This window comes from Mauremys reevesii, linkage group 1 (assembly GCF_016161935.1).
Source record: "Mauremys reevesii isolate NIE-2019 linkage group 1, ASM1616193v1, whole genome shotgun sequence".
In the NCBI taxonomy this organism is placed as follows: Eukaryota; Metazoa; Chordata; order Testudines; family Geoemydidae; genus Mauremys; species Mauremys reevesii.
In genome coordinates, this window is record NC_052623.1 from 66,955,335 (window position 1) to 66,981,900 (window position 26,566).

The 26,566-nt window shown below is 42.1% G+C and overlaps 1 protein-coding gene across 9 annotated transcripts in view; it reads right to left on the reverse strand.

The window, feature by feature from the left end:
• Positions 1-26,023, reverse strand: part of AKAP11 (A-kinase anchoring protein 11) — a 63,962-nt gene extending 37,939 nt beyond the window's left edge. For all 9 annotated transcript variants that reach the window (XR_005597078.1, XR_005597095.1, XM_039532737.1 and 6 more), the window contains exons 1-4: positions 25,896-26,023; positions 19,356-19,463; positions 6,798-6,914; positions 953-1,000 (exon numbers count right to left, since the gene is read on the reverse strand). Coding sequence is in view for 7 of the 9 variants with exons in the window: in XM_039532737.1 (XP_039388671.1) it covers positions 953-1,000; positions 6,798-6,914; positions 19,356-19,415 (225 nt within the window). In the remaining 2 variants the exon portion in view is untranslated. The remainder of the gene's footprint in view (positions 1-952; positions 1,001-6,797; positions 6,915-19,355; positions 19,464-25,895) is intronic.
• Positions 26,024-26,566: the final 543 nt, after the last annotated feature.

A 26,566-nucleotide genomic window follows, 5' to 3' on the forward strand; every position in this document is an offset into this window, starting at 1 on the left:
ACATCTGGAGAGAGAGAACTACAAAGTAGTTTAAGGGCTTGTCAACACAGAACATGCACACATTTAATGAAAGGTAAGCAGGGGCAGCTCTAGGTATTTTGCCGCCCCAAGCAGGGCAGGTGGGCTGCCTTCGGGAGGCTCCCGGTCCCGCGAATTCGGCGGCAGCCTGCAGGAGGTCCACCGAAGCCGCGGGACCAGCGGACCCTCTGCAGGCATGCCGCCAAAGGCAACCTGCCTGACGCCCTTGCGGCGACCGGCAGAGCGCCCCCCGTGGCTTGCCGCCCCAGGCACGCGCTTGGCGTGCTGGTGCCTGGAGCTGCCCCTGAAGGTAAGTTGTTAAACAGACTTAGTTAAACTAGTACAATTTTGTGCCTGGAGTTTCTTGCATTGTTTTAAACTTGTCTGATATCATTTTAGCTTGTACCTATAGTTTACAAGAGTGTTCACATACAAAGTAGCACTGATTTATCCTCACTTCTAAAGTTAAACCAGGCCTGAAACTAAACACACATGAGAGAGGGTTAAATCCCTAATATTCTTTATAGTTGCATGAAATAGTCATCATACTTTTGTTACACTCTTGTTTTAAAAACAAGAACTGCTTATCTAACTCTCCTAAGACTATCTTAAGATCTAGCCATGGGTATTTCAAAAAGCACAGACCCCAAGGCTGGCACTCAAGTTAACAAAAAAAAAAAAAAAAAAAAGGAGGTTTAAGATTTTCCAGGGTTCTATATTCCAAATGAATACAAAACACTGGAGGTCACATGAAAATAAAAAAAAAATTAAAACTGTTAATTACAATGTTTAAAACAGACCATTTATTTTAAAAAGTATGTTCCATGGCATATTCTAGAAGTAAAATAAGTATTAGGGCTCCCACACCAAAAACATGAAATATCTCAGTTATAACAAGTGCTGGAGACAAAGTCATTTTTTGTATTTACATTACCTGCATATGAGCAGCATCTGTCTCTCCAGCAAAACCTAGAAATGTGATCTGTAAAACAAGCATACAAACAATCTGAAATACAAGATCCAGAAAGAGTCTTCTGGTTTTCTAATTATAGAGAAAGCTGCTTAGAACTGAAAAGTGTAGTGACTCTATTTAAAGTAAAGCTTCATACTGTTATCATCAAGATCCATTATGCCAGGAGAAATGGCCTTGCTAGGAGAATATAAATTGGTTCTGTTTTGCTCCAATAGTTTAGGAGGAAAACCTAACAGTTTGTTTTGAATCATAAGATTTTTTTTTCTAAAGTCTCATCTAATGCTTTGTTCCAAGTGCTAAATAAAAATACTATTTCAGGAAGGCTCTTGGTCAATCTCAATGGTCACTGATTCCCAAAGGAAAGAAACTCAGGTGCCTGAAAACCTGCCACAGCTGCAGGCTGTAAGCAATTGGTATCCAACATGTCCCAGTCTAGGAGTGAAAAAATCATGAGATTCCATCCCAAGATAGGTAAAAGTCTGAGAGTATGCCCTCAGAGACCAGAAAGGAGATAGCTAGCCTGTAACCATACCACAATCTCAATCTTAATTCCATTTTAACATAGGTTTATTTTTTTGTTTGGGAATCCACTATACAGATTTCAATACAAGTGATGCTAAAATATTTACTCAAATAAGAGTTACACCGCAGTTTAATATTAAGATCAAAGCTGTGATACAGGCATCTATTCTGCAAAAAGCCAAGATCTGCAGAATTTGATGTTATTTACCTTGGTAACCACTGCTCAGATTTCAAATATATTACCACCATCTCAGATACACTTTAATTACACAAAAACTAAGTTTAAAAAGATTATTGAGGTTGTAAAGTCATGTAAACAAAAAAGTTAAGAAATGTCAAAATTACAGTTGTCTACACAACCTTATTTTGCCTCCTGGTGCATAGGATACCTTTAATCACATGATCACATACTATTTTAGCCACAGGACCAGGCCTCATTTAGTGCACAGGACAGTGCTCATTTCATTAGCAGCTGTTTAATATTTTGTTTTAGTCTCATTGTTCTATATTTACCACATTATTACAAAACCTGCTCTGAACACAGAATTATTCATTTTCTCATGGGCTGTTCTCTGATGTTCATCACTATAATATCTTAGTGCTTCACAAACACTAATGAATTTAAGACACGCACAGTAAGATGAGGGAATATAACTATCCCCATTTTACAGATGGAAAAGAAGTCTCCAGGGTAGCATTCAACTGCCTTAGCCCAGAGACCATTCTTTCTCTTCCTGCAATCCCCTGCCTCATTCACTGCATGCCTTCCAACTTCTGGAACATATGAGACAGGAGTCCTATAGACAATAGCCTCCTTCACTGTACAATCTTGATTCATCCCCAGAACAGGTCCATCTTGTGCACTGAATGAGGCAAGGAAGGGTCCTGTGGAAAAAACAGTATGTAATTTAAAGATAGCACTGTAGCACATAAGCACAAGGCAGCTGAATTAAGGTTGCACACAAATTTAACTCTGGCATATCTAAGTTTGGATTGCTTGATTTTGCAATCTAATATTCCCATAATGTAGGGTTGGGGGGGGGGGAGCATATAATTTCCTAGGTTTTTTAAAAAAGCTAACTAAAAAAAGCCCCCAGGAATTCCATCATGTGGCACTCATACTGGGTCCCACATATCAGCAGAGCTGGAAAATTTTAGATCCACCACACAAACCTCTATTACTTGAGCTAACTGAGTAACTGATTTCAGTAGTAGGTTGTCATCCTCTGTGGATCAGCATTAGAGATGAGTCACACTTTGCCAGTAGGCTTCTCGGCTATTCAATGACAGCACAACAATAGTGACACTCAGGAATTTGGGGTGCTATTCCAGGCTCTGGAGGGAGTGTGCTTTAGGGGGCCCAGACTATTTTGCCCATCCCCCACAAGCTTATCCCCTTCTGCCTCATTCCCATCAACCTGTCCCAGACCCAGTCCTGTCTCTTCCCCATTTCAGACTCCTGGTCCCAGTCTCCACTCCTCAGGCTTATCACCCCAGTCCCAATCTCCTTGCCTAGCCAGTCTCTCCAGGCTCACTGTTCAAGCCCTGATCTCCCCCACTCCCAGTCCCTCCCACTCCCCACGCCTATTCCTAATATCCTTGCTCAGAAAGTCCCAGTTCCGCTCTCTCCCAAATTTAATCTAGGAAAATATTTAAGTATTTACATAATAAACAAACTCAGCCTGGATGCTGAAAGTCAAGCTATTATTTTTCTGTTACATATCACTGGTAATAAAGATGCTGAAATTGGACCTTGATTAATAATTATGTTAATAAGCAAGTCAAAAAGAATTCAGCTCACTTTCGAATCTCACTTTCTAATAATTTCACTGGTTCTGCAGTGGTAATAAGAGATAAAGCTAATAAAAGGCTGTCAGTAAGGTAAGCAGACAGAATATATACAAAATGCAGATCTGTTAAATGAGGTGCTATTTTCATAAAACATTGAAGTTGATAATGCCTCTTCAATTCAGCCAATATGCACAGATTTGTATTGCAATTGTTCTATCTCCTTTACTCACCATATGATACTATATTTGAAGAAACTGCATTTATAAAATTCAAATAGTTTTGAATGAATGCAGTTTGGACTGAAAGATTCGAAAGATACTTAAAAAAAAAAGAATCCAACACAAGTTGTTTTTTAATCAAACTTATTCAGTATACCTTATGTTGAAATGCAACCATACAGATGAAATTAACATTTTAATCACCCTTCTCATCAGGAAACCATGAATGTAGGGCTGGAAATGACCTCAAGAAATCATCTAGTCCAACCCTACACTGAGTATATCTACATCATTAAGTATATCTACATCATTCTTGTCAGGTGTTTGTTCTTTAAAACCTCCAACAACAGGAATTCCCTTGGTAACCTGTTCCAGTGCTTAACTATCCTTAAAATTAAAATATTTTTCCTAATAAAAAATAATATATAACAAATAGAAGAAAGCGGAAGTTGATAGTAATGAATATAGATCATATAGAAGCTAAGAACTCTAGAAAATGGCTACGGGAAGCAAAGGGACACAGGAGAAATCTACGGCCAGCAGAGTTAAGGACAATAAGGAACAAAAAGAATCCTGACAATAGTAGAATCAACTAATTTCTGATCTTTTTGAAAACTGTTCTTGGGTTTTTACTCGAAGTGCAATTCTATTTTGACAAATGTATTAACTGGTTTGTGGGGTACCACATTTATTGTCTTCATGATTAAAAAAATCTGCTCAGTTTGCAAGTACAGCAACTCCTCACTTAACGTTGTAGTTATGTTCCTGGAAAATGCGACTTTAAGCGAAATGATGTTAAGCGAATCCAATTTCCCCATAAGAATTAATGTCAATGAGGGGGCTAGGTTCCAGGGAAATTTGTTTCACTAGACAAAAGACTATATATATAGAGAGAGAGAGAGACACACACACACACACACACACACACACACACGCCGTATAAGTTTTAAACAAACAATTTAACACTGGTACACAGTGATGATGATTGTGAAGCTTGGGTAAGGTGGAGAAGTCAGAGGGTGGGATATTTTCCAGGGAATGCCTTACTGCTAAATGAAATAGCAATTGACTGAGCCCTCAAGGGTTAACTCTCACAACACTCTACAAGGTAGCAGGAAAGGAGGGAGAGCAGACAGAGACACACACCCTGTGAGAGGAAAAAATGCGCACTTCCCCTTTAAGTAGCTGACCCCAGGCTTAAGTACACTGTCTTGTTAATTAAATCAGCTTGCTGAGACCTGAGACAGCAGCTATGCCTAGAAGCTCCCTTCCTCCATTGTGTGTCCCCCCTGCTCTATGGAAGATGGGGTAAGCGGGGTGCAGGAGCAGGAGGGAGGGAGAGACACCCTGTCATTAGCCCCTCTTTTCCCTCTCCCCCCCAACCCCCACTACAGCAAGCAGGAGTCTCTGGGAGCAGCTCCAAGGCAGAGGGCAGGAGCAGCACATGGCAGTGGGGGGAGGGACAGATGCTGCACAGGGAACTTAGGGAAGTGGGGAGCTGATAGGGGGAGCTTATAGGGGGCTGCTGTCCATCCTGGTTCCAGTCACCCACCAGCTATCTGCAACGGGCTGCTCTTCCTGCAAGCAGTGGACAAAACAGGCGGCTGCCAAACGAGACCTTAGAAGGGAGCATTTCACAACTTTAAAGGAGCATGTTCCCTAATTGATCAGCAACTTAACATCGAAACAATGTTAACCGGGACGACTTTAAGTGAGGAGTTTCTGTAAAAGTAGAAAGCTTTTCTAACTGCCCAAGCGCAAACTCACCCTAGGGCTCTGAAAATCAAGCTGGATATTTTTCTTCTCATACAGACCAGATTCTGCTATTAGTTACACCTGTGCAACTCCATGTTATTCAAATTATACCCTCATTTAAATCTGTGGAACATTTGTGTTAGACTTCACCGGGCTTGCATAAGAGAGGCAAAAATTTTGTCCTTTAACAACTCTGTTGATAATACATGAGCCAGAAGAGAATCCATCTCCAACTCTCATAGCTGTATTACCCCTACAAAAACAGGAGTAAACTTACATTGTCAGTAATGTCAGCAGATACGACTATGAACGCACAAAGGGGGAACAGATTTACTGAGCAAGAATATGCCATTTTTACAAAAAGTCACTTTTCAGATGAGAACTAATCTCTACGATGAATCCAATGTTTTCTCTGTTTTGGTTACAGACAAATTTAAATGTCATGAAGGCCACTATCATCTCTAATATGTCCTGCAAGATCTTGACAATGAGGTTACTCTCTTGTATCTTCTTAGATTTTGTTAGATACTCAGAAATCCCACCATTTATGTCCTGAGAAATTTTAAACCAAACTGGACAAAGTCCTTAAAAGTACACCTCTACCTCGATATAACGCTGTCCTCGGGAGCCAAAAATTATACCGTGTTATAGGTGAAACCGCGTTATATCGAACTTGCTTTGATCCACCGGAGTGCGCCCTCCCGGAGCACTGCTTTACCACGTTATATCCGAATTTGTGTTATATCAAGTCGCGTTATATCGAGGTAGAGGTGTATGCTGTAAGGAGTATCTACCACTTTCAGTGGCCAATCACAGTATCACAAAACACAACCTGTTCAAATGCATTCATGATATGATCTTTAATTACACAGTTTAATACTCTGTATGCTGTATTAACCATGACAGAATGTAGACTGAAATACTTTTTAATGTAAAGAAAGTTTACTATATCTTACATTAAAATAATCAAGACAACTTCAAGTTAGTCAAGTTAAAAAGAAAGTTAACAATGTTTTAATCTATTTGATTTCTAAATAATATAATTTAGTTGTTCTAGTTAAAGAAATGAAACAGTATAATTTAAATTAACCTGGCCAGTTTAAAAAGTGTTTGAGACCAAACATAATTTTTGTTTTTACCAAAAGTGGTTAATATGCAGAAAGCTGCATTACATTTCTTTGAAATATCTGATGATTGGCCCTCATTAAGTTAATTCATAGTAGTATATGTAAACAATCCATTTTTGGATTAAATTAGATATTGCATCTTCTTTGCTTAGACTTCAGACCACATGATATTTCTCAAAAAGCAGAAGTGTTTACTCTGTTGGTCAACTCCACCATTCTTCACTCTTCTGGTGAACCTAAAACTAATTAATTAGGTATGAGGGTAGAGTTTATTTGCAATTCACAGTCATGATCTACTGCACATTATACAATCCTGTAGCTTCTGATTCTGTTGTGAACTAAAAGCATCCTTCATATTTATACAACAGTGTAAGTAGACATGCCATGTCAAACCTCAATAAAATTGTCCTGTTCCTCTTGCCTTAAACATTCTTCAGCGGACACGTTACATAATTCTTTTCTGCTCTGTAGCAATGATTTCACAGAGCGTAGTACACCATCAGTGAAATCCTGAAAGGCAATGGAGAAACACATAAATGTAGAGCAAATGAAAAAGCTGAGCAGAATTTTAAATGTGGGGTATTTTTTCCACAAACATACAACTGTTTTTCTGAACACTGTTTCAAACTATTGTGTGTACAGGCCACCAGCCATCAGCTGCAAAATTTAAATGCTACTTATGATTATGGGGGATCATGCAGTTTTCAAACTGCCAACAGACCTACGCTTCTCTCCAACAAAAAGAATACCCCTCAATGCAAAAAAGCCACATTCTTTCCAAAAATGCCAAGTCCTAGCTGAGATGGTCTACAACAACAGTAGAGAGAAAACAGGAGTTGCTATTGATTAGTTCAAACAATACCTGGACTCTTAGGATGAGCAGGGAATAAAGAACTAGGCAGATACAAAGAAAGGCCCCTGTATCACTCTGTACCTGCAAATGGAACCTGTACACTTTTCTTTTGTATAGGCAACAATTTAAAATTGTTCTTCCTATGGTAAACAAACACAAAAAATGAGGCAGCTTCAGCAGTTAACAAGAAATATATTCACTCGGTCTCCCACGTAGCCACTGAAAGAATGATGAAAGAACAGGGTTCACTGCATGCGTTTCTTGGTGCAAATATTTAACAGGAGAGGCGCACATGAACAGAAGACTATTACAGATGTTTGTAAAATAGGTACGTAAAAGCTGGTAATCTGACAATTCTGTAATTAAAATAAAGAACAAAAGAATCAAAAATGTGTTTATTATACCTGGAATTTAAAATCTATAGGAAAAAAGATTGGTAAAACTGAACAAAAAGATAAACAAAACTGCTTGACTCCTCAGTTCAGGAAAAAAAAAAAACACTTGGTGCCATCTCATTTTACTGCGAGACAGTACTTTGCAGAAGGCCACCAGTTTGAAAAAAACCTAGGTCTCCTTTATTTCTGTAAGAAATGCTAAGGTAGTTCCTGAAAGAGGACTGCAGTTAAGCAGTAATTGGAAACATGTCTGCAAAACTAGCCAGCCAGATCTAAAGTTGGTGCAAAAAATGAAGTAAATGAAAAAATGAGTTGAACCTACTAACACTGAAGTACAAAATTAACAACAAAGTTACCTAAATCTTGAATAGCTTCTGAAAGATCAGCAAAAAGTAGCAGAGATGCAAATTTAATCAGGGAATGTTCGAGCTGTCGACATACCATCAGGAAAAAATAATCACTTTATGGTAAAATTTTTGTCTTATGTCTTACAATTGAATAAACATGGCTGCAGAAAAATGGTATAACATGCCACTCCATAAGGTGCCTGATAATTCCAGAGTGAGCAGCACTCCCCTGTCTGTGTGTTCCATTCTATGCATCCGAAGAAGTGAGCTGTAGCTCACGAAAGCTCATGCTTAAATAAATTTGTTAGTCTTTAAGGTGCCACAAGTACTCCTGTTTTTTTTGCGGATACAGACTAACACGGCTGCTACTCTGAAAACTATTACCTTTGTACTCCCTGCTATTGGAGATTGAGGTAGCATCTTCAAAACTGTCAGACAAAAGGAGAATGTAAACCTAGATTAAGGATTCTTAACACTGTTCAAGTTGTGGAACACATTTTGGTACAGTGCTTGTCTCCTGGATCACTTGCCCTCCCACTGGAGATTGTACAACATCCCAACAACAACTAAAACAGTTATTTACACAGAAAGGTAACAGTAAGCAAGTGAAATATTTTAAAATGAAATTAATACTGTAAATGTTTTGTCCATTTGATATAAATCAGTCATAGTGTCTTATTTTGCTATTCATTTAATCTTCCGACTCCATCCTTGAGTGATGGCATAATGGCTGGAAAAAGTATGTACAGAGCCCCATGTTGCTGCTTCGCAGATATCAGCTAGAGGGATATTGCTAAGAAAGACAGATGAAGTGGAGTGAGCCATTATTCTTGGTGGAGGAAAGACTTTAGAAAGACCATAGCAGAGCTTCATACAGTCAGAAATCCAATGTGAGATTCACTGAGCAGACACTGACTGACGCTTAACTCTCTCTGCATAGACTATAAAAAGCCTCTGAGAGATTCTGAAGGACTTAGTGCAGTCCAGGTAGAATGTCAAAGCTCTACAAACATCCTAGGTATGAAATCTTTCTTCAGCTCAGGAAGAATGAGATTTCACTGAAAATACCAGGAGATGAATAGTTTGGTTCAGATGGAAAGCTAACTTTATCTTAGGCATGACCTTACGGCGTGGCTAAAGGGAAACTTTATTAGCCAGGAGAGACTGAAGTTCTGCAACCCTCTTTGTGGAAGTGATTGCCACCAGAAAAGCGGTCTTCATAGTCAATAAAGATAGTCAGGTTGTAGCTATAGGTTCAAAGAGAGAGTGGGGCAGGAGGGAATCCTTCCAGTTTGCAGATGACTAGATTGAGATCCCACACAGATACAGGATTACACACAGGAAGGTAAATGTTGAATAGACCTTTCAAGAATTGGGAAGTAAGATAGATGGAGAAAACTGAAAATCCTTCTATTGATAGAGGCAGTGCAGAAATGGAAACTAGTAGACTCTGACAGAACTAATGAAAGGCCTGATGACTTCAGCTGCATCAGATAGTCCAGCACATATGTCACCTCTGTGGGATGGGACAAAAACTGTTGAGATTGCACCCAAACTTAAAATCTCTTCCACTTTGCTCCATATGAGGCTCTAGTGAATTCTTTTCTGCTGCTCACCAAGATGATCTGAACCTCTCCAGAGCCCATTTTCTCATAACAATTCTACCATAGTTCAGCTATAAAATTTCTGAAATAAATGTATATTAAAAAGTGTATACTCCTGGGTAGCAAAAAAAATGTGCCAAATCTAGTGTTAAGGTTCTATTTAGTTGTAAATCATCATGTTTTAATAGTTATATCAACTAATGAGAATGCACCTTTCTTTAGAAAACAACTTAGGTACACATGGAAAAGCTGATTGAACTCAATGATTTAAATGAAGGCTTTCCATTTGGTGATTTAAACTGCCATGATTTAAATCAATCCACCCCACAGAGATTGTCCATGCCATGAGGTGAAGTCATTGGTGGTTGGGATGTATGTAGAGACTCACCCTGGTTCTGAGACAGGAGATCCTTGACTAGAGGTAACGTTATTGGCAACAAGACAGAGAGATGATACCAATGCTGCCTTGACCATGATGGTGTGACAAGGATTAAATGTTGCTTTGTCTCTTTTCAGTTTCCTGAGTAACCTTGGAATGAGAGGAACTGCCAGGAAAGCATAGAAACAAAGACTGGACGCAGGGGGAAGGGAAGGCATCTCTGACTGAGTCAGGCTGCAGACCCTTCTGGAGCAAATCTCCTGCACCTGTTGTTCAGGTCAGTTGTAAATAAGTCTATTATTAGATACTCCCGTAGTGGAAAATCTGAAGGAGAACATCCTTTCTGATTGACCATTTGTATTGGTCTACAAAAACCCTGCTAAGGGAATCCACAATTGTGTTTCTCACTCAAGGAAGGTGGAACACATTCCAGGAGACATACCGTATTTTCCGGCGTATAGGGCGACGGGGCGTATTAGACGACCCCCTAATTTTAGAGTTAAAATATAGGTTTTTGGGCTATACTCGCCCTATAAGACGACCCCCCCTTCCGAGGTAGTCTTTTAAATCCCAGCCGCGGCCGGGAGTCAGAGGGCTCTGGGCTGCCCGCTGCGGCGGGGAGCCCAGAGCCTTTTAAGTCCCAGCCGCCCGCTGTTATACCCGGCGTATAAGATGACTTCCGATTTTGGGGGGTTGTTTTTTAATATAGAAAGTCGTCTTATACGCCAGAATATACAGTAGTTTCTTATACACAGAAACTTATATACATAGAAGGACAGCTTCCTGGAATAGCTGAGATGATCTTGCACTTCCCTTCCTGTTTAGATAAATCATGACAGTGGTGTTGTCCCTAATAACTTGCATCACCTGAGTCTTGATGGTAGACCATAAACAGCTTGCAGGCCTGATTAATAGCTTGGCTCTCCAGCACATTTATGTGGAGTAAAACTTTCTGGTGACCAAAGAGCTTGTGCCTGAAGTTGACTGAGATAGGCCCCTCCAGCATCTATTACCAGAGTCAGAGTTGGTTCTGGGGACAGAAATGGATCTTCCTTTGCTTGCGTTTCACAGATCCAGCCACCAATCCAGAAACTGAAGCACTCATGCAGGTACGCAAATCTGCTTGTCCAGAGGGTGCCTGGAAGGATGATCACTGTCTGCAGGCCTTCATTCAGCATAAGGGGAAGTCTGGTATGTGGAGTTATGTATGTGCACAAGGCCATGTGGCCCGGGAGCTATAGGTAGGCATGCACTAATGTCATTGGGTTGGACTTGAGGTTTTCTGAAAGAAACCAAGCACTCTTATTCCTATCTGTGACAGGGATAACAGCCCTGCACATGGCAAACTACTTAAATCCTAGGGATTTTTTTTAATAATAAATTGTCCTGGTAACTATTAAAAATACTATCTAAACTAACTAACTAACTGTATACACCAAAAGAGTTATGAAAAGCTGGCTAAATGAAGCAAATGCTATGGGGAGGTCCAGCTGTCACCACAGGTGGTGAGAAGGAATTGAAAAGGAGGCAGCAGATGTGCCCCTTTTATGCCCTCATCTGATAACACAAAGAATAGGGCTACATGTGCCACCTAGCCATACTTCTAGGGGGGAAAGTCTCCAACTGAAGTGCACTGGGCATACTTAGACCTGCAGTAGAATGTATATGTGCACAACCACTTGAAGGAGAACTCAGGTTTCAGGTAGAGGTAGAGCATCTTCATCCACAAGTCAGGAGCAGGATTTGTTCTTAATAGCAACCAAAGCATGTAATTCCCAGTTATGTTATGGCCAAAAACCATGAATATTCTCAAAGATGCACTTGCTAGTTCTGCCTATTCCTCCCACACAGACAACCAGAAAACTTGTGAGATGTTCAGTGAAGAATCCTAGTATCAGCAACTGATCAACAAAGGCTTCACTCTTATTAGTTATACTGAGGATGTACATATTTCACCCTGAGAACCATTTGGAGCAAACCAGTGCTGATCAGTGAAGTGCTGTATTCAACAAGGAAAAACTGTATTCAGCAAAGAAAATCCTTGTCACTTCTTTTCCTAGCTTAATGCAGCAATTCAAAACTTTGCCATATCCTCTCAGTGGACAGTAAAACAGGAAGTCCACATGTACAGATGCTTCCCACTCATACCGAACAAATGTTAAAAAATGAACAAAAGCCATCTCTACTTTCATCAGATTGTAGTAAGGGCTACTGGCTCTCTTGAACTCTTCTAAAGAGCTGCTCCCAAAGATCTGCAGCCATGTCATGAATTTATCAGGTGACTGTCACTGTAGAGGGGAACTGATTTAACTGACTAGCTGCAGCAGATACCAGCCATAACAAAAACTAACAAAATCAGACACATTTACGATTACATGAGGCTTAGGAGTTTCACTATTTGCAGATACACCAAATTATGACTGTTGGAGTGCTTTCACTTTTACAGTGTTGCCCCTTAATTAAACAATCTTCTGATCTAGTAAACTCTTAAGCTTTCACTTGAATTCAACAAGTTTCTTTTGTAAAGCTGGCTGCTTGGGTTCCAAATGATAGAACACTCTCAAGGCCACATCCACGCACCCGAACGCTTTGGCAGATAATAAAAAACTCCTTTGAAGTATCACAGTAGTTGACAAAAATTCTTGTACGTGTTTTGGTCTGAGTCTGCAGAAAAGGAAAGCCAGACTGCAAGGAGGGGTTCAATAGCAGAAGAAAAGAAGGGTGGCCCATTACCACCATACTGGCTGGCTCCATGGAACAAAACAAGGAGCATGCACTATAATCCAATTAACTACCCTTTTGGGGAAATGTGGAGAGCAAGAGGGAGCTATAGTCAGATCCCAACAGGGCTAGCAGACAGAAAACAATTTGGTGGGTTCCTGGTTGCATGAAAATGTAGAACTCCATGGTAAAAAAAAAAAAGTCATGGCATATTTGAAGTGCTAAATTCAATGATGCATAACTGCAGAGTCCACCAGGACCCTAACTGAGATTAGCATAACAATTCATACCTCTCGGACCTATTGATTCAGGCAGGAATCACTGCACTGGTTCACAACCTGTTCTCATTTTCAGGGATCTCTCTACAACAATAAGGGCTAAAACTGTAGTAAAAGGATAATAAAGGAAGGGTAGCCAAAGCCCCCTAAAACTGACTGGACATCCAACCTGAGAACCGCAACAAGTAAGTTAATATAGTTCAACGATCCTTTCTAAACTACCAGTTTCATAAATTCAGCTTTAAAACTTATTAAAAAATGTACAATAGAATGGAAAGACTACTATGCCTTGTATGTCAATAATAGTATCAAGCTCTTTGAGGGCAGGGACTGTCTTTTTGTTCTGTTTGTACAGCCCCTAACACAATCTGTTCCTGGTCTATGACTAGGGCTCCTAGATGGTACGATAATACAAATACAAAATGAAAGGTCTCCAGTGACAGCTCATGTCATTCCAGAACACCAGGTTCAGCAAAACTCAAACTTCAGAAAACTCAGTGAAGGTATATGCCTGTGTAACCTTGACAGTGCCCCCCCTGCAGCTAGCGATAGCTACTGGCAATTATCCACAAGCACTGCAGCTTCATTCAGTGTGTGAGTTGTAGCTGTTCTGAATGGTTTGAATGTTGGAGACTGTAGGTGGGGCAGGTTGGTAGAGGTGTATTTGTGAGCTAAGCAAATGAAGATTAGTTTGAGGAGTGTCTCAGAGCTGCGATTGCGATACGAGGGGATCAGGATCTGCTCCCACCCCAGGTGTACGAGGAAAAGAAAGAGTAGCATGTGAACAATGAGGAGCTAGTCTGCATCATTTTGTTGCAAAATTGGGTAAGTTGTCTCAGTACCAAAGCATGGGAAGGTGCTTCTGGGGGAGTCTCTGACCATGGGAATTGTCAGCAGTGAGATGGGATGTGAGCACAGTCTGTTTACTGATGGGTAAGGTGAAATACAGGTTTAGATGGTACCCTGTGAGTAAGTGTGAAGTAGCTGCTAAATTTCACAAGTGTGGTATACTGTCAGAAGAGCAGACTAAGCGTAGGCAGGTGCAGATAGTTTCTTCCTTGTACAGTGAAAAGACAGAGTGAGAGTATGTGTATTATGGGTGTTTTGGGTCATTGCTTACAAATGGCAGAGTTAAGGTTACATAAGTGTGTACCTTAACTCTGTATTTCCCAGTTTTCTTAAGCCTGAGTTTTGCTGAACTCAAAATTCTGAAAAGACACAAGCTGTCACATGCCTTAATTTTATGTTAATGTTTTTTGCCATTTTATTTCCTAAGGTGTTGGGTTTGTTTTTTTTTAAACAGAAAGAAAATGTGTTTGTAGGAATTAGTGATCATTGTAGCATGCAGGCCAGGTGGGAATACTCATCCTGGTCCTATATCCTTCTCCTTTCCACCTTACTCCTGTGGGAATTCCACACCAAAAAATTAAAAATTCTGCGCATAATATTTTATAATTCTGCAAATTTTTGCATATTTTATTTGTCAAAATAACACTATATAATCACGCCAGTTTCAATTATTTTGGTAATTTATTTCAAAATACCTGTCAGCAAGTATGTCTAACAATATAGAAAAAAATTCCCCCAGGAATAGAGAGTTAAAGAAACCCCTACGACAACCCAGTTCCTGTTTCTCTGCCTCCCCTCCCACCCCCAAGAGCGCAGCCACAGGGTGCTCCCACCCCCAGACCAGACATCTGCACCTCTCCATCGCAGAGCCCAGTTGCGGACACTACCACCCCCCAGCCCAGCCACCCGCACCCGCTACTCCCCAGAGCCCAGGGATTCAGAGGGAGAAACAGCCTGCTGCTGGGTCCCAGGCTTTGTTGTATGGAGTTTCCTGCACACCGCCTCCTTCCTTCAGGACTTCCTGAGAACTGCAGCAACTGGGAACCCGCCAGCTCCCTCCCCTTCCCTCTCCCCCTCCGGCCAGCAGTGTCTTCTATTTGCGAGCTGTGTTCTGCCGAGTCCAGCGGACCCTAGCAGCAGCCAGCAGCTCTGCAGCCCACTTTGAGGGAGAGGAGGAAATTCTGTGCAAATTCTGCATTGCTCAGTGGTACAGAATTCCCCCAGGAGTAACCGCTCAGCCCCACCAACCAGCCCTGTCCCTTCCAGTCCAGCTGCCCTCCAATCTGACCCCCACCAAACAATTTTGTTCCCACTTCCTCTCATCCCACAAAGGGGGCGGGAATGGAGCATGTCCCTGGCAGTGAATCCAGGTTTCCCCTTAGACATGGCCTTGGAATCTCTATGGATGATGAGAGAACCCAAAGACTCTTCATAGCCACCATAATTTTCTGAAAAGAAGCTGTATTCTGTCCCTGCTTGGCCAGTCTGCGTTTCCCCTCACATCACTCCCATATTCTTGGTAAATGCAGCACACAGCTCTACACAGGAATCTGCAGCCATAGGAGCCTCAGGGAGGTATCAAGTGGCCCATTCATCTCAATGTGATGGTCTCATGAATGAGAACACCTCAAGGAGATGAATGGAGCAATTCACGTCTCAGACCTATTGTTCTAGGCTGTATTCATGTCAGTGGGTGTTCTCATCCCCCCTCATGGTGCTGGAGAGCTTCTGACATGCATCAAGCGTGCCTGTTCTGAGTGCCTCACCCTAGTTTCAGCCATGGGGATGTATACACTGCAATTAACCACTCATGGCTAGCCCATGCCAGCTGACACAGGTTCAGGCTAAGAGGCTGTTTAATTGCAGTTAGACATTCGGGCTCCGACTGGAGCCCAGGCTCCAGGACTTTGTAAGGCGGGACGGTCTCAGAGTTCAGGCTCCAGCCCAAATGTCTACACCACAATTAAACAGCCACTTAGCATGAGCCCCGTGATCCCAAATCAGCTGGCATAGGGCAGCCGCAGGTTTTTAATTGCAGTGTAGACATATCCACTGTGTTCTTTGTGCATGCTTTGAGCTTGCCCATTCTAAGCTCTTTTAACTACCTGACCTCTAAACTGCACCCCTGTTGTGAGCTCAAATGAAAAAAGTATGTGAAAGATCATAAGATGTTACAATAACCATGAAAAACTGTCAAGTTGTTTACAATGTTGAAAGTTGTAACAAGTGCAAGAGAACAAGACAATGAAGCTAGATTAGCCTAAACCAAGGACTGTTCAAATTATGCTTGGTCAAAACAGAAGACATGGAACCAGAAGCAAATAGACCAAAATTGGTGTGACGGGTATTAAATCTAATTGGTGGACAACATAATAAGGGGGAATCAATTACATTGACCCTTTTTTCCCTTTTGGGGTTTCTTGAAAAAGAGACTTTGAAAAAGGATCAGTTCAGTTCTCCTTCTCATCTCCCATCCCATCCTGCATCCCCCAGCTTATCCGCCAAACCACCAGCACTGCAATTCATCTCAGCTCATCATGGGCTCATCTAAAAGGACCTCCTTCTTGAAAGGAAAGCTGGCTGGCCAGCCTTGATCTTGTACAAGGAACTTTGTTTTCACCTGCAAGGTGGGTGAGGTAGTATCTTTTATTGGACCAACTTCTGTTGGTGAAAGAGACAAACTTTCAACAAGCTTCAGAGAGCTCTGTGTAGCTCAAAAACTTGTCTCTCCCACTAGCCAAAGTTGGCCCAATAAAAGATATTACCTCACCTTGTCTCTCTAATATCCTGGGACCAGCACAGCTACAACACTGCAACTCACATTATACAATCCTCTGCCCATCAGTGGGATATCTAATTGACTGCACTGCAAAGGCACATACGACTCTGTATTGTTTTCTCTTCCCTTGTTGTGTTATTTTCTACCCCCACTATCTCTATCCTCTCTCTCACTCTCTTGGCTATTCATCAAATCCTGAAGTCAACTCTGCTCTATTCATCCAAGCCTGCCTTGTGTAAGAAGAAAAGATATAATCAGATGACATCCCTGACCAGATTGTAAGCCAATGTCCAAGCAGCAAGTATTGTGGTTGACTTGTCAGCCAAAGCACCAGCTCGTAACTAACTAGCGATCCAGTGTTCCAAAAACACCCAAAAAAGCCTTATTTCACATCTCTTTTCTATGCTGTCACTCCATCTTGTCTATCTAGAACAGAATAAGTAAATGTCCTCTATGCATCAGGACAGAATAAAAATACCTTTTCCTTTTCATCAAAGAAAGGTTGCTCTGAAAATTAGAGACTCTCATATTTTGCCTCCAAAAAGACTTTAAAGGTTTTGACTATGTTTGTTTTGCATAATCACTCAACCACAGTTTCAATATAAATGCTTGTTTTAATTTCTTGTTCTTTCTTATGTTTAATCAATAAACTTTTAATTTGAACTAATGCTTTTGGGTGTTTGCCATGTAGCGGAATAAAACCAAGGCCTCTGTTTAACTTACCTATCTGTTTAATGTTGACAGTCAAAGAGTTTATAAAGAGCTTTAATTCTTTAGGCCTTTGAGATCAATACTACAGCTTCCCACCCAGCGCGGAAGGGCTTACCCCAGATCCTGGCACACACCAAAGGAGGCAGGGAGTAGAGCTCAGACACCCCATGTGGGCAGGGACACTCCCCCAGAGCCTCACATGAGATGGGGAAAGGAGAGGGGCTCAGACCCACCCACCATGGCTCCATGGCTCATATGAGGGGGGCATATGGAAGGAGGTCAGACCCCCCTAGATGGGCAAGGGATCCCTCAGATCTTGCCACAAACACCCCAGGGGGGAAAGAGAGGGAGGCTCATACCCCCAAAGAAGCATGGCCTCCTCCATATCCCAGGTCACACGAGGGGGCAGGGAGAGGGACCTAGACTCTCCCACCCTGATGAAGAGGGACAGGGACTCCCAAGACCATGGTGCACACAGAGAGAATCAGGGAGTGGGGCTCAGACACCTCTGAGAGCAGGAACCCTAGATCTCAGCTCACATGGAGCGGGGAGAGAGAGGGGCTCAGACCTTCCCCCGCCACCCCCTCCGATCCTGACATGCACAGAGAGAAGGAATGAATGTGGGGCTGACAGGCTTCCCAACCCCTCTCATATCCCCTACTACCTATCCCCATTTATCCCCCTCACCCTGCTGCAGCCACAAATCCTTCTCACCCCTATCACCTCCACTACTCCACCCCATAAAATGCCTTTATCCTGCCAGCAAGCATTCACATATATATTTTATTAAAATATTTAGATTATATTTATTTATAAAATAAAAACAAAACCCTAACAGAGACAGAATTTAGCGATATGCCACCAAACCTTTTAAACATTCATGCCCAAGCTGTGACTAGAATGGACATTGCCCGGGGTGGGTCAGGTTCAAAGGACTATTGTATATTTCCTTGAACATCCAGCTCATGTGCAACTTTGAAGGCCAACAATTCTGTTAATTCTTCTGTCCACACATGCTCAGTGTAATCCAGTAGGCATGCAAAGACGTCTGTCAACATTTGAATTTGATTTCCCCCAAAGGGCTGATCGATGTCATGCCCTCTGTTGGGGGTAACTCTGAGTATGTGAAACTGTGATGCAATGATTGGAGCCCTGGGTTGATCTCTATCTGTGAGCTAGAATCCGTCAACTTTTAGAAAAGCTGTTTTTTTCAGGAGCTATATTTTGCAAACTCATTGGTCAGAACCCTGCACCACCATGAGGCACACCAAATTTCAAGGCTATCTAAGTAACTGTGTAGATTTTAGAGCACTTAGAAAAAAATCTAGTTTTAAACAGAAAGAAAATCATTGAGGAAAGACTTCTGATATTCCCCAATCTAAAATGATTTATTTAAAAAAAGCATGTAAGATTATTAAAGCTGCTAAACATCATACCCTAAATGAAACAACAAAAACTGTTATAAATACCCTCCATAACAAATGGAGGACAGATTTTATTTTTCCAAAAGCACTGCCCAGCAGAAGTTCACGTGAACTTGAGCATAAACCAGTCAAGAACCCGGGGTGGAATTAATTTTTGTGGCTATGTCTTATTACAACATCCTTAATATAAATGTCACAAAATAAGGTTTGATTGTAAACAACATATTTATGTTTTCTTTTGTGGTAGGAAATTGTATACTAATATGAATACTCCCAAATAAAATATTTAGGTTTGCTAAATAAGGTAATAATCATCTAACAATTGCAATTTTTCTGAAAGTCTCCTAGATTTCAGAAGAACTACAGAAAACATGAAGCAAGAGGTAAGTCCACTATGTCCTTTGTTTAAGTTACTCAGTTTCCCAGATTTACAAATGTACCAAAGCAAAAGCAATCCGAAAACTACTTGCCTCCTTAAATCTTTAGCCTACTAAGATAAAACAAAAAATGAAAGTTTACCAGACTTGTCAGCTTATTTTCTTTAATCTAACTCTCAAGATTCAGATCACAAAGAATTGGGGTTTTTTAAAAAGAACAAAATAGCTGTTTACCTTTTTCACTGACACTTTAGGCTTTGTTTGACTGCTTCGGGCTCTGGTATAAGTATCCATGGTTTAATTGATCTTAGTAGTCATGGAAGAAAGTCAGCTCAAACAGACCTACAGAAAAACATTCATTACATTATTTTGTGCTTCCCATTTACCTAGCATATATTTAGAAAACTAATTTTGATGAAACAAGCAATGAACCCACAATTTTGTGACAAAAGATATCTTAAAACTGAAAAAGTTTAAAAAATTTTCATCCATGCAGAGGTTGCCTTTTAGATACTGCCCTTTAAAGTTTACATTTAGTTTCTTTTAAAGAAAAAATGTTTCAATATCTTATAATTAAAACCAATATACTTCCCTCTAGTCAATAGTGAGTGGGACAAGTTCCTTTCTGAGCAATGCCTGGAGAAAATTACATATACTTTATTTTTAACATTTCACTTTGTCGTCACTGAATGGCAATGAAACTTACCAGAATTGTGTCACTGTCATTATTGGTGCCGAATAATAATAATTACAATTCTACTAGCTGTGTACACATACTCAACATATCTATATTCAAATACACACCGGAGAACATAAGGAAATTTTTGATTGTGCATTCTGCACACATCTTTATTAAATCAAAACCATTTTTTCCAAACCAACCAAAGACTTTAGTCCTCAATAATGAGAGGGATGAGGTTTTGGAGAAGCCTCTCAATAAGAGCTGTGGGCAAACAACTTAGTTAGTTTTGAGAGAGAGTTGGACTGTATGAGGGTGTGATTGTATGATGGAGTTGCTTAGGATGATAGGGGACAGGGCTCAACAACCAAGGGACTCACTTCCGGTTTATGTCTTGACGTTCCTAAATGCTCATACTTCAAGGTTTCAGCCAGTCACGTGCCAGAGTCAAGAAGGGATTTCTCCACCCACCTCCAACGTATTCTGGAAGGTTTTTTTAAATCTCCCTTTTTGTTTGTTTGTTTTTTTGGCCTTCTTCAGCAGCATGTGATTATCTGGGCATCTCTCACTTAATCATTTCACTGCCGGAGCAGGGCTTCTGCCACGGGTGCACCTTGGTCCCTCCTATTTTCTGTCTGTGGCACATAACAGTCTAATACAGTGTTTCTCAAAGGCAGGCCGCCGCTTGTTCAGAGAAAGCCCCTGGCGGTCTGGGACGGTTTGTTTACCTGCCGCATCTGCAGGTTCAGCCAATCGCGGCTCCCACTGGCCGCAGTTCACCACTCCAGGCCAATGGGGCCTGCGGAAAGGGCGACCAGCACATCCCTTGGCCCACACTGCTTCCCGCAGCCCCGACTGGCCTGGAGCAGCAAACCGTGGCCAGTGGGAGCCGCGATCAGCCGAACCTGCAGACGCGGCAGGTAAACAAATCAGCCCAGACCGCCAGGGGCTTTCCCTGACCAAGAGGCGGACCGGCTTTGAGAAGCACTGGTCTAATATACTGTGGGCTGTAGTACTTTGATCTAATTTTGGTTGTTGGGTTTTGTGTGCAGGTACTGGATGGTGTTGAAGCACTATGATATAGAGGGAGATCAGACTAGATGATCTGGTAGCCTTCACTATGACAACATTATGTCCATGTCAAGTTTCAAACCACAGCTTTTTTATAGTAGCATTATCTAAAGAGGTATATACAGTTTTTGAATTAAAAATTGAAGATTTTTTCCCCAAATCTAAAACAACTAAAGGAATTTTCCTCAAAGTTTCTGGAAAGAATTTCACCTTTAGGCAGGGACCAAGCATGAAAAACTTCAATCTCATTATCGAACAGTTCAGAAAGTTATGAAAGGAGAGAGAAAACGTAAACTCTTTTGCAACCTTACGCTATAACACCAAGTTTAACAATCCTGGATTGGCAATAGGGTTGACTAGAAAGTCTAGAAGGTCTTTTCCATCTTCAATTTCTAATGATTTTACAATGTCTAATGTGACCTCTATCACTTTAAAAAGCAGAGCTGGCAGCCTAGAAAAATTCTGCTCATGCATGGTAATTTTATTTTTTTTTGGATAGGCCTATAAATTGCTTCCACTATAATCATAATCACAGTACAGTTGCGTGAACAGATTTTGTCCACGGATTGGTACATTTTCATGATAATTTTTAAAAGCTAGCTTTGATTTTAATTTTGTTATATTCTTTGTTATGTCACATCATCATACCTAAAGTCTGACATGAGGCAGATACCACGCATAAAGTCTACTTCAGTTTCAGAGTGACACTATTTTCCATGACATAAGCAGCACAGAAAAAACAAATTTTCCATAATTACATATTTAAAATAAACAAGTTAAATTATGAATATAAATGAGCTGGCCATTTTCAAATTATATGGTGATTTTCAATTAAACAATTGCATCTTTGCTTATTTGTAGGAAGAAAACCTAAAACATATTTTGTAGAAATGTCTGCTTAATACCATGTTTATAGTGTTTAGAAAAAGAGAGAAACTTCTGGTTATCAGTTTCAGATCATTTCTTTATGCCAAGGTTTGCTTGAAAACTTAGGTTCAAAGACTTTCAAACACAATCTTCTAAAACAAAAAACAAAATAAACCCAAATGAACAAACTATTTTCTATTTTCCTTTTATTTGCGGATTACACTACTATTATGGAATTGTCAAAATAGATCAATTGCATATTGAGAATAGCCATTTGTTTGTATATAACAGGGATCGGCAACCTTTGGCGCGTGGCGCATCAGGGAAATCCGCTAGTGGGCCAGGACGGTTTGTTTACCTGCAGCGTCTGCAGGTTCGGCCGATCGCAGCGCCCACTGGCTGCGGTTCACAGTTCCAGGCCAGTGGGGGCTGTGGGAAGTGGCACGGGCCAAGGGATGTGTTGGCCATGGCTTCTTGCAGCCCCCATTAGCCTGCAGGGGTGAGCCACAGCCAGTGAGAGCTGCGATCGACCGAACCTGCAGACATGGCAGGTAAACGAACTGTCCCGGCCTGCCAGGGGGCTTACCCTGGCGAGCCGTGTGCCAAAGGTTGCCAATCCCCGGTATATAAACCGAAAGCAGGGAGAGTCAGTGTTTTTGACAATAAGCAGTACATCTCTTAGAAAGACAACATACACCCACAGTACATTAAAACTGAGGATAAATACACTAAACACTTAAAAATCTTTAGTCTATAATTTGGACTTGACCATTCTGCTATTTAAAAAAATTAACAAAATTAAGTTAGAAAACTGTCTCCACTGCAACTGCAGTCTATATTTTTCATGCTTTATCACAAAATATAACATTTTAGGGCATGTTCTAGCTGCATAATTACTTGTGAGGAAATGTTAAATTTAGTTACTCTTCTTCTGCCTTCTTAGAATTTTAAAAATAATCTTTCTTTCGCCATTGTAAACACCAAGTCCTCATCTTTTCCTCCATGTTAATGACAGAGTCAAAATTAACATGGCTATTTTTGTTTATTTCCTGGTACTGTACACAGATGATAGCGTCACAATCATAAAAATAGTATAGTGTTCTTTATTCATAAACTGCTTTAGTTAAAAAAAACAAGCAAACAAAAAAAAGCTAACAATGTTAGGAACCATTGGGAAAGGAATAGATAATAAGACAAAGTATCATAATGCCACTATACAAATCTACCTTGAATACTGCGTGCAGTTCCCATCGCCCCATCTCAAAAAAAGATATATTATATTTGGAAAAGGTACACAGAAGGGCAACACAAATGATTAGGGTGATGGCTCAGCTTCCATCTGAGAGAGTCAAGAATGGGACTATTCAGCTTGGAAAGAGATGACTAATGGGGGATATAAAAATCATAAATGGTGTGCAGAAAGTAAATAGGGAAGTATAACATAAGAACATAAGAAAGCCCCGGGGGGGGTAAGACCAAGTCCATCCTAGCCCCATCATCTGTCTCGACAGTGGTGGCCCCCAGGTGCCCTGAGGGAGTGAACCTAACAGGCAATGATCAAGTGATCTCTCTCCTGCCATCCATCTCCATCCTCTGATGAACAGAGGCTAGGGACACCATTCTTACCCATCCTGGCTAATAGCCATTTATGGACTTAGCCACCATGAATTTATCCAGTCCCCTTTTAAACATTGTTATAGTCCCTTCACAACCTCCTCAGGTAAGAGAGTTCCACAAAGTTTGACTGTGCCATGCGTGAAGAAGAACTTTTTTATTTTTTTTAAACCTGCTGCCTATTAATTTCATTTGGTGACCCCTAGTTCTTGTATTATGGGAATAAGTAAATAACTTTTCCTTATCCACTTTCTCAACATCACTCATGATTTTATATACCTCTATCATGTCCCCCCTTAGTCTCCTCTTTTCCAAACTGAAGAGTCCTAGCCTCTTTAATCTTTCCTCATATGGGACCCTCTCTAAACCCCTAATCATTTTAGTTGCTCTTTTCTGAACCTTTTCTAGTGCTAGAATATCTTTTTTGAGGTGAGGAGACCACATCTGTACACAGTATTCGAGATGTGGGCGTACCATGGATTTATATAAGGGCAATAATATATTCTCAGTCTTATTCTCTATCCCCTTTTTAATGATTCCTATTATTTACCCTGTCTCATAACCCAAGAACCAAGGGTCACCCGATAAAATTAATAGGCAGCAGGTTTAAAACAAAAAAGGAAGTACTTCCTCACACAACAGACTATCAACCTGTTGAACTCATGGCCATGGGATATTGTGAAGGCCAAAAGTATAACTGGGTTCAAAAAAGAATTAGTTAAGTTCCTGGAGAATAGGTCCATCAATGACCATTAGCCAAAATAGTCAGGGATGAAACCCCATGCTGTGGGTGTCCCTAACACTCTGATTACCAGAAGCTGGAACTGGAAACAGAGGATGGTTGGCTTGATAATTGCCCTGTTCTGTTCATCCCCTCTGAAGCATCTGGTACCAGCCACTGTCAGAAGACAGGATACCAGGCTAGATGTACCACTGGTCTGACCAAGTATAGCCATCATGTTCTTATGCAGTATTAGCAAAGGAACCAGAAGAACCCTCAAAAATACTTCTTATTTTACAGTTTTCCTGAAGTAAAATGGTAGATGTAAGCAAAAGTAAATATGTTTTTCCTACCCTAAAATATACATTTTAAAACCATTTTAAGAAAAGTCAAATGTTTGCTTAAACTAAACAAACTCTACTTGATCCATCTGTGAAAACTTCATAATTACCATCAGAAATGTTGAGCGTGGGGTTGCTTCTGGATATGAAATTTCAGATTATCAAATAATTCTATTTTCTTTTGCTGTCCATCCACAGTAAGAGTAAGTAATATAATTAATTTTTTTCATCATCAAGTGAATGGACTTCTAAATTTTGTGTAGGACAGTGAAATTTCATAAGAAATTTACAAAGCTGATACAGCATGAATAGTTAGCAATATAATTAGGCATAAAAACAAGACATGAAAAATCCACTTGCCTACTCATTCACATTGACTGGAGACCTTCCCCTGACAAATGGGTCCAATGTCACAAATTTACATATAATTAAGGATCTCAAAACCAAGTTTCTATCTATTTCCATTTTTATAGTGTCCATTCCCATATCTAAGTGCTAATCCTTATAGTTCTGAAAGAATCTTTCAAATGTGAATAGATGCAGTGCTGTCTTCTTGAATCTGAGATGGACAGCTCCAATGCCTCTACTATGCCACTCATATCTTTCCCAAGAAGCAGCAAGGTGAAATTAAGAAGACTAGGCATTTTTATTACGCTTAAACTTTATTGTTTGTATTACAATAATACTGGAGAATTCTAGTCAGGATCCTAGTGTGGTGTACAGGTGTTACTCAGAACTTTTGGGCAGAAGTGAAATTGGCTGCTTGGGAAAGTTACCAGCAGCCATGAGGCAGACACCACAACGAACAGGATCAACTCACAAAAATGAAGTCTAGGAGAGTGAAATAGAAGACTCTCTCCCCCCGCAGCCAGGAGGCCCAGACCTGACAGGAGTGGGGAAAGGATCCAAAATTTATACAGCAGCCAAATCTGGGGGGTGGGAAGTGATTTCACATTTGCTCAGCATCCACTAACCAGAAGCTGATATAAAGATTAAACAGGTGCTGGGGGAGGGGAGAGGACAGTCTCTGCTCAGACTCCCAACACCCTCGCACTTGCAGCAGCTGGAGGGGGTCCTGGCCACCCACCATGGCCCTGCCCCCCGGGCTCGCTGACGGGTCCCCCAAACTAGCCCACCAGCCCCCGCTCTGCTGGAAAGCCCCCGGGAGCGAGCCCAGCGCTGCTGCGACACGCACCCGGGCCAGCTCCCAGACCGGGGGCTTCTGCCGAGCGCTCCCCGCAGGGAGGCGGCAGCGATGCTCCCCTTGCGGTGATGGGGAGAAGCGCCCCCGGATCCAGCCGTTAGCCCTGGCTCCCTCCCCGCACGGGACCAGGGACGGGACAGCGCCGCCGCTGCACCCAGCCCGGATCGTTCCCAGCCCCAAGCGCCTGCGCTGCCCGCCCGGGCCTGTCACGGGCAGCGGCCGGGGCCGGAGGCGCCTCGGGCGGGGTCTCGGGGCGGCGGAGGGGGGAGGGCCCTACCTGACTCCGCAGCGTCCAGCGCCCGCGGCCATGTCACACCCCCTCAGCAGCGCACAGCCGCGGGGCCCGCTCCCGCCGCCGCAGCGCTCTCCGCTTCGCCCCGCCCCTCCACCGCTCTCGCGCGACTTCCAACCAACAGTCGCGAGGTTCGCCGGGCCGCGCTCTCGCGCACCCCGGCAGCGCGCACTAGAGCAGCAAAAGGTCATGTGAGAGTTGCCCTCGCCTCCTATTGGGCGAGGGGATAGCGCGAGTCTCCGCCTCCCCCTCCGGACTGAGCGACAGAACGCAGCGGGACGGGAAGGGATAGGGGAGAGCGAGGTCGGCGCGCGCCTCCCAGCCCGGGCGCGGCCGAGACCAATGGAGACGGTGGGGGCCGAGCCGAGCCCGCGCGAGGGGAGCTGGGCACGTGCAGTGAGGCCGGCCCACGCGGGGAGGAGGATTCGGAGAAGCTGTGCAGAAGTGACAGCGCGCACCGTAAAAGGCCCCCACTGAGACAGGCGTTGGCCGGAGAAGGGGCACCCTAGTGCATCAGGCCTGGGGAGCAGGAGCATCCCTGCCACCAGTCAGGGGTGGCTCCAGGCCCCAGCACGCCAAGCCCGTGCTTGGGGCGGCGTGCCTGGGGAGGGTCTGCTGGTCCCGCGGCTTCGGAGGCCCTCCCGCAGGCGTGCCTG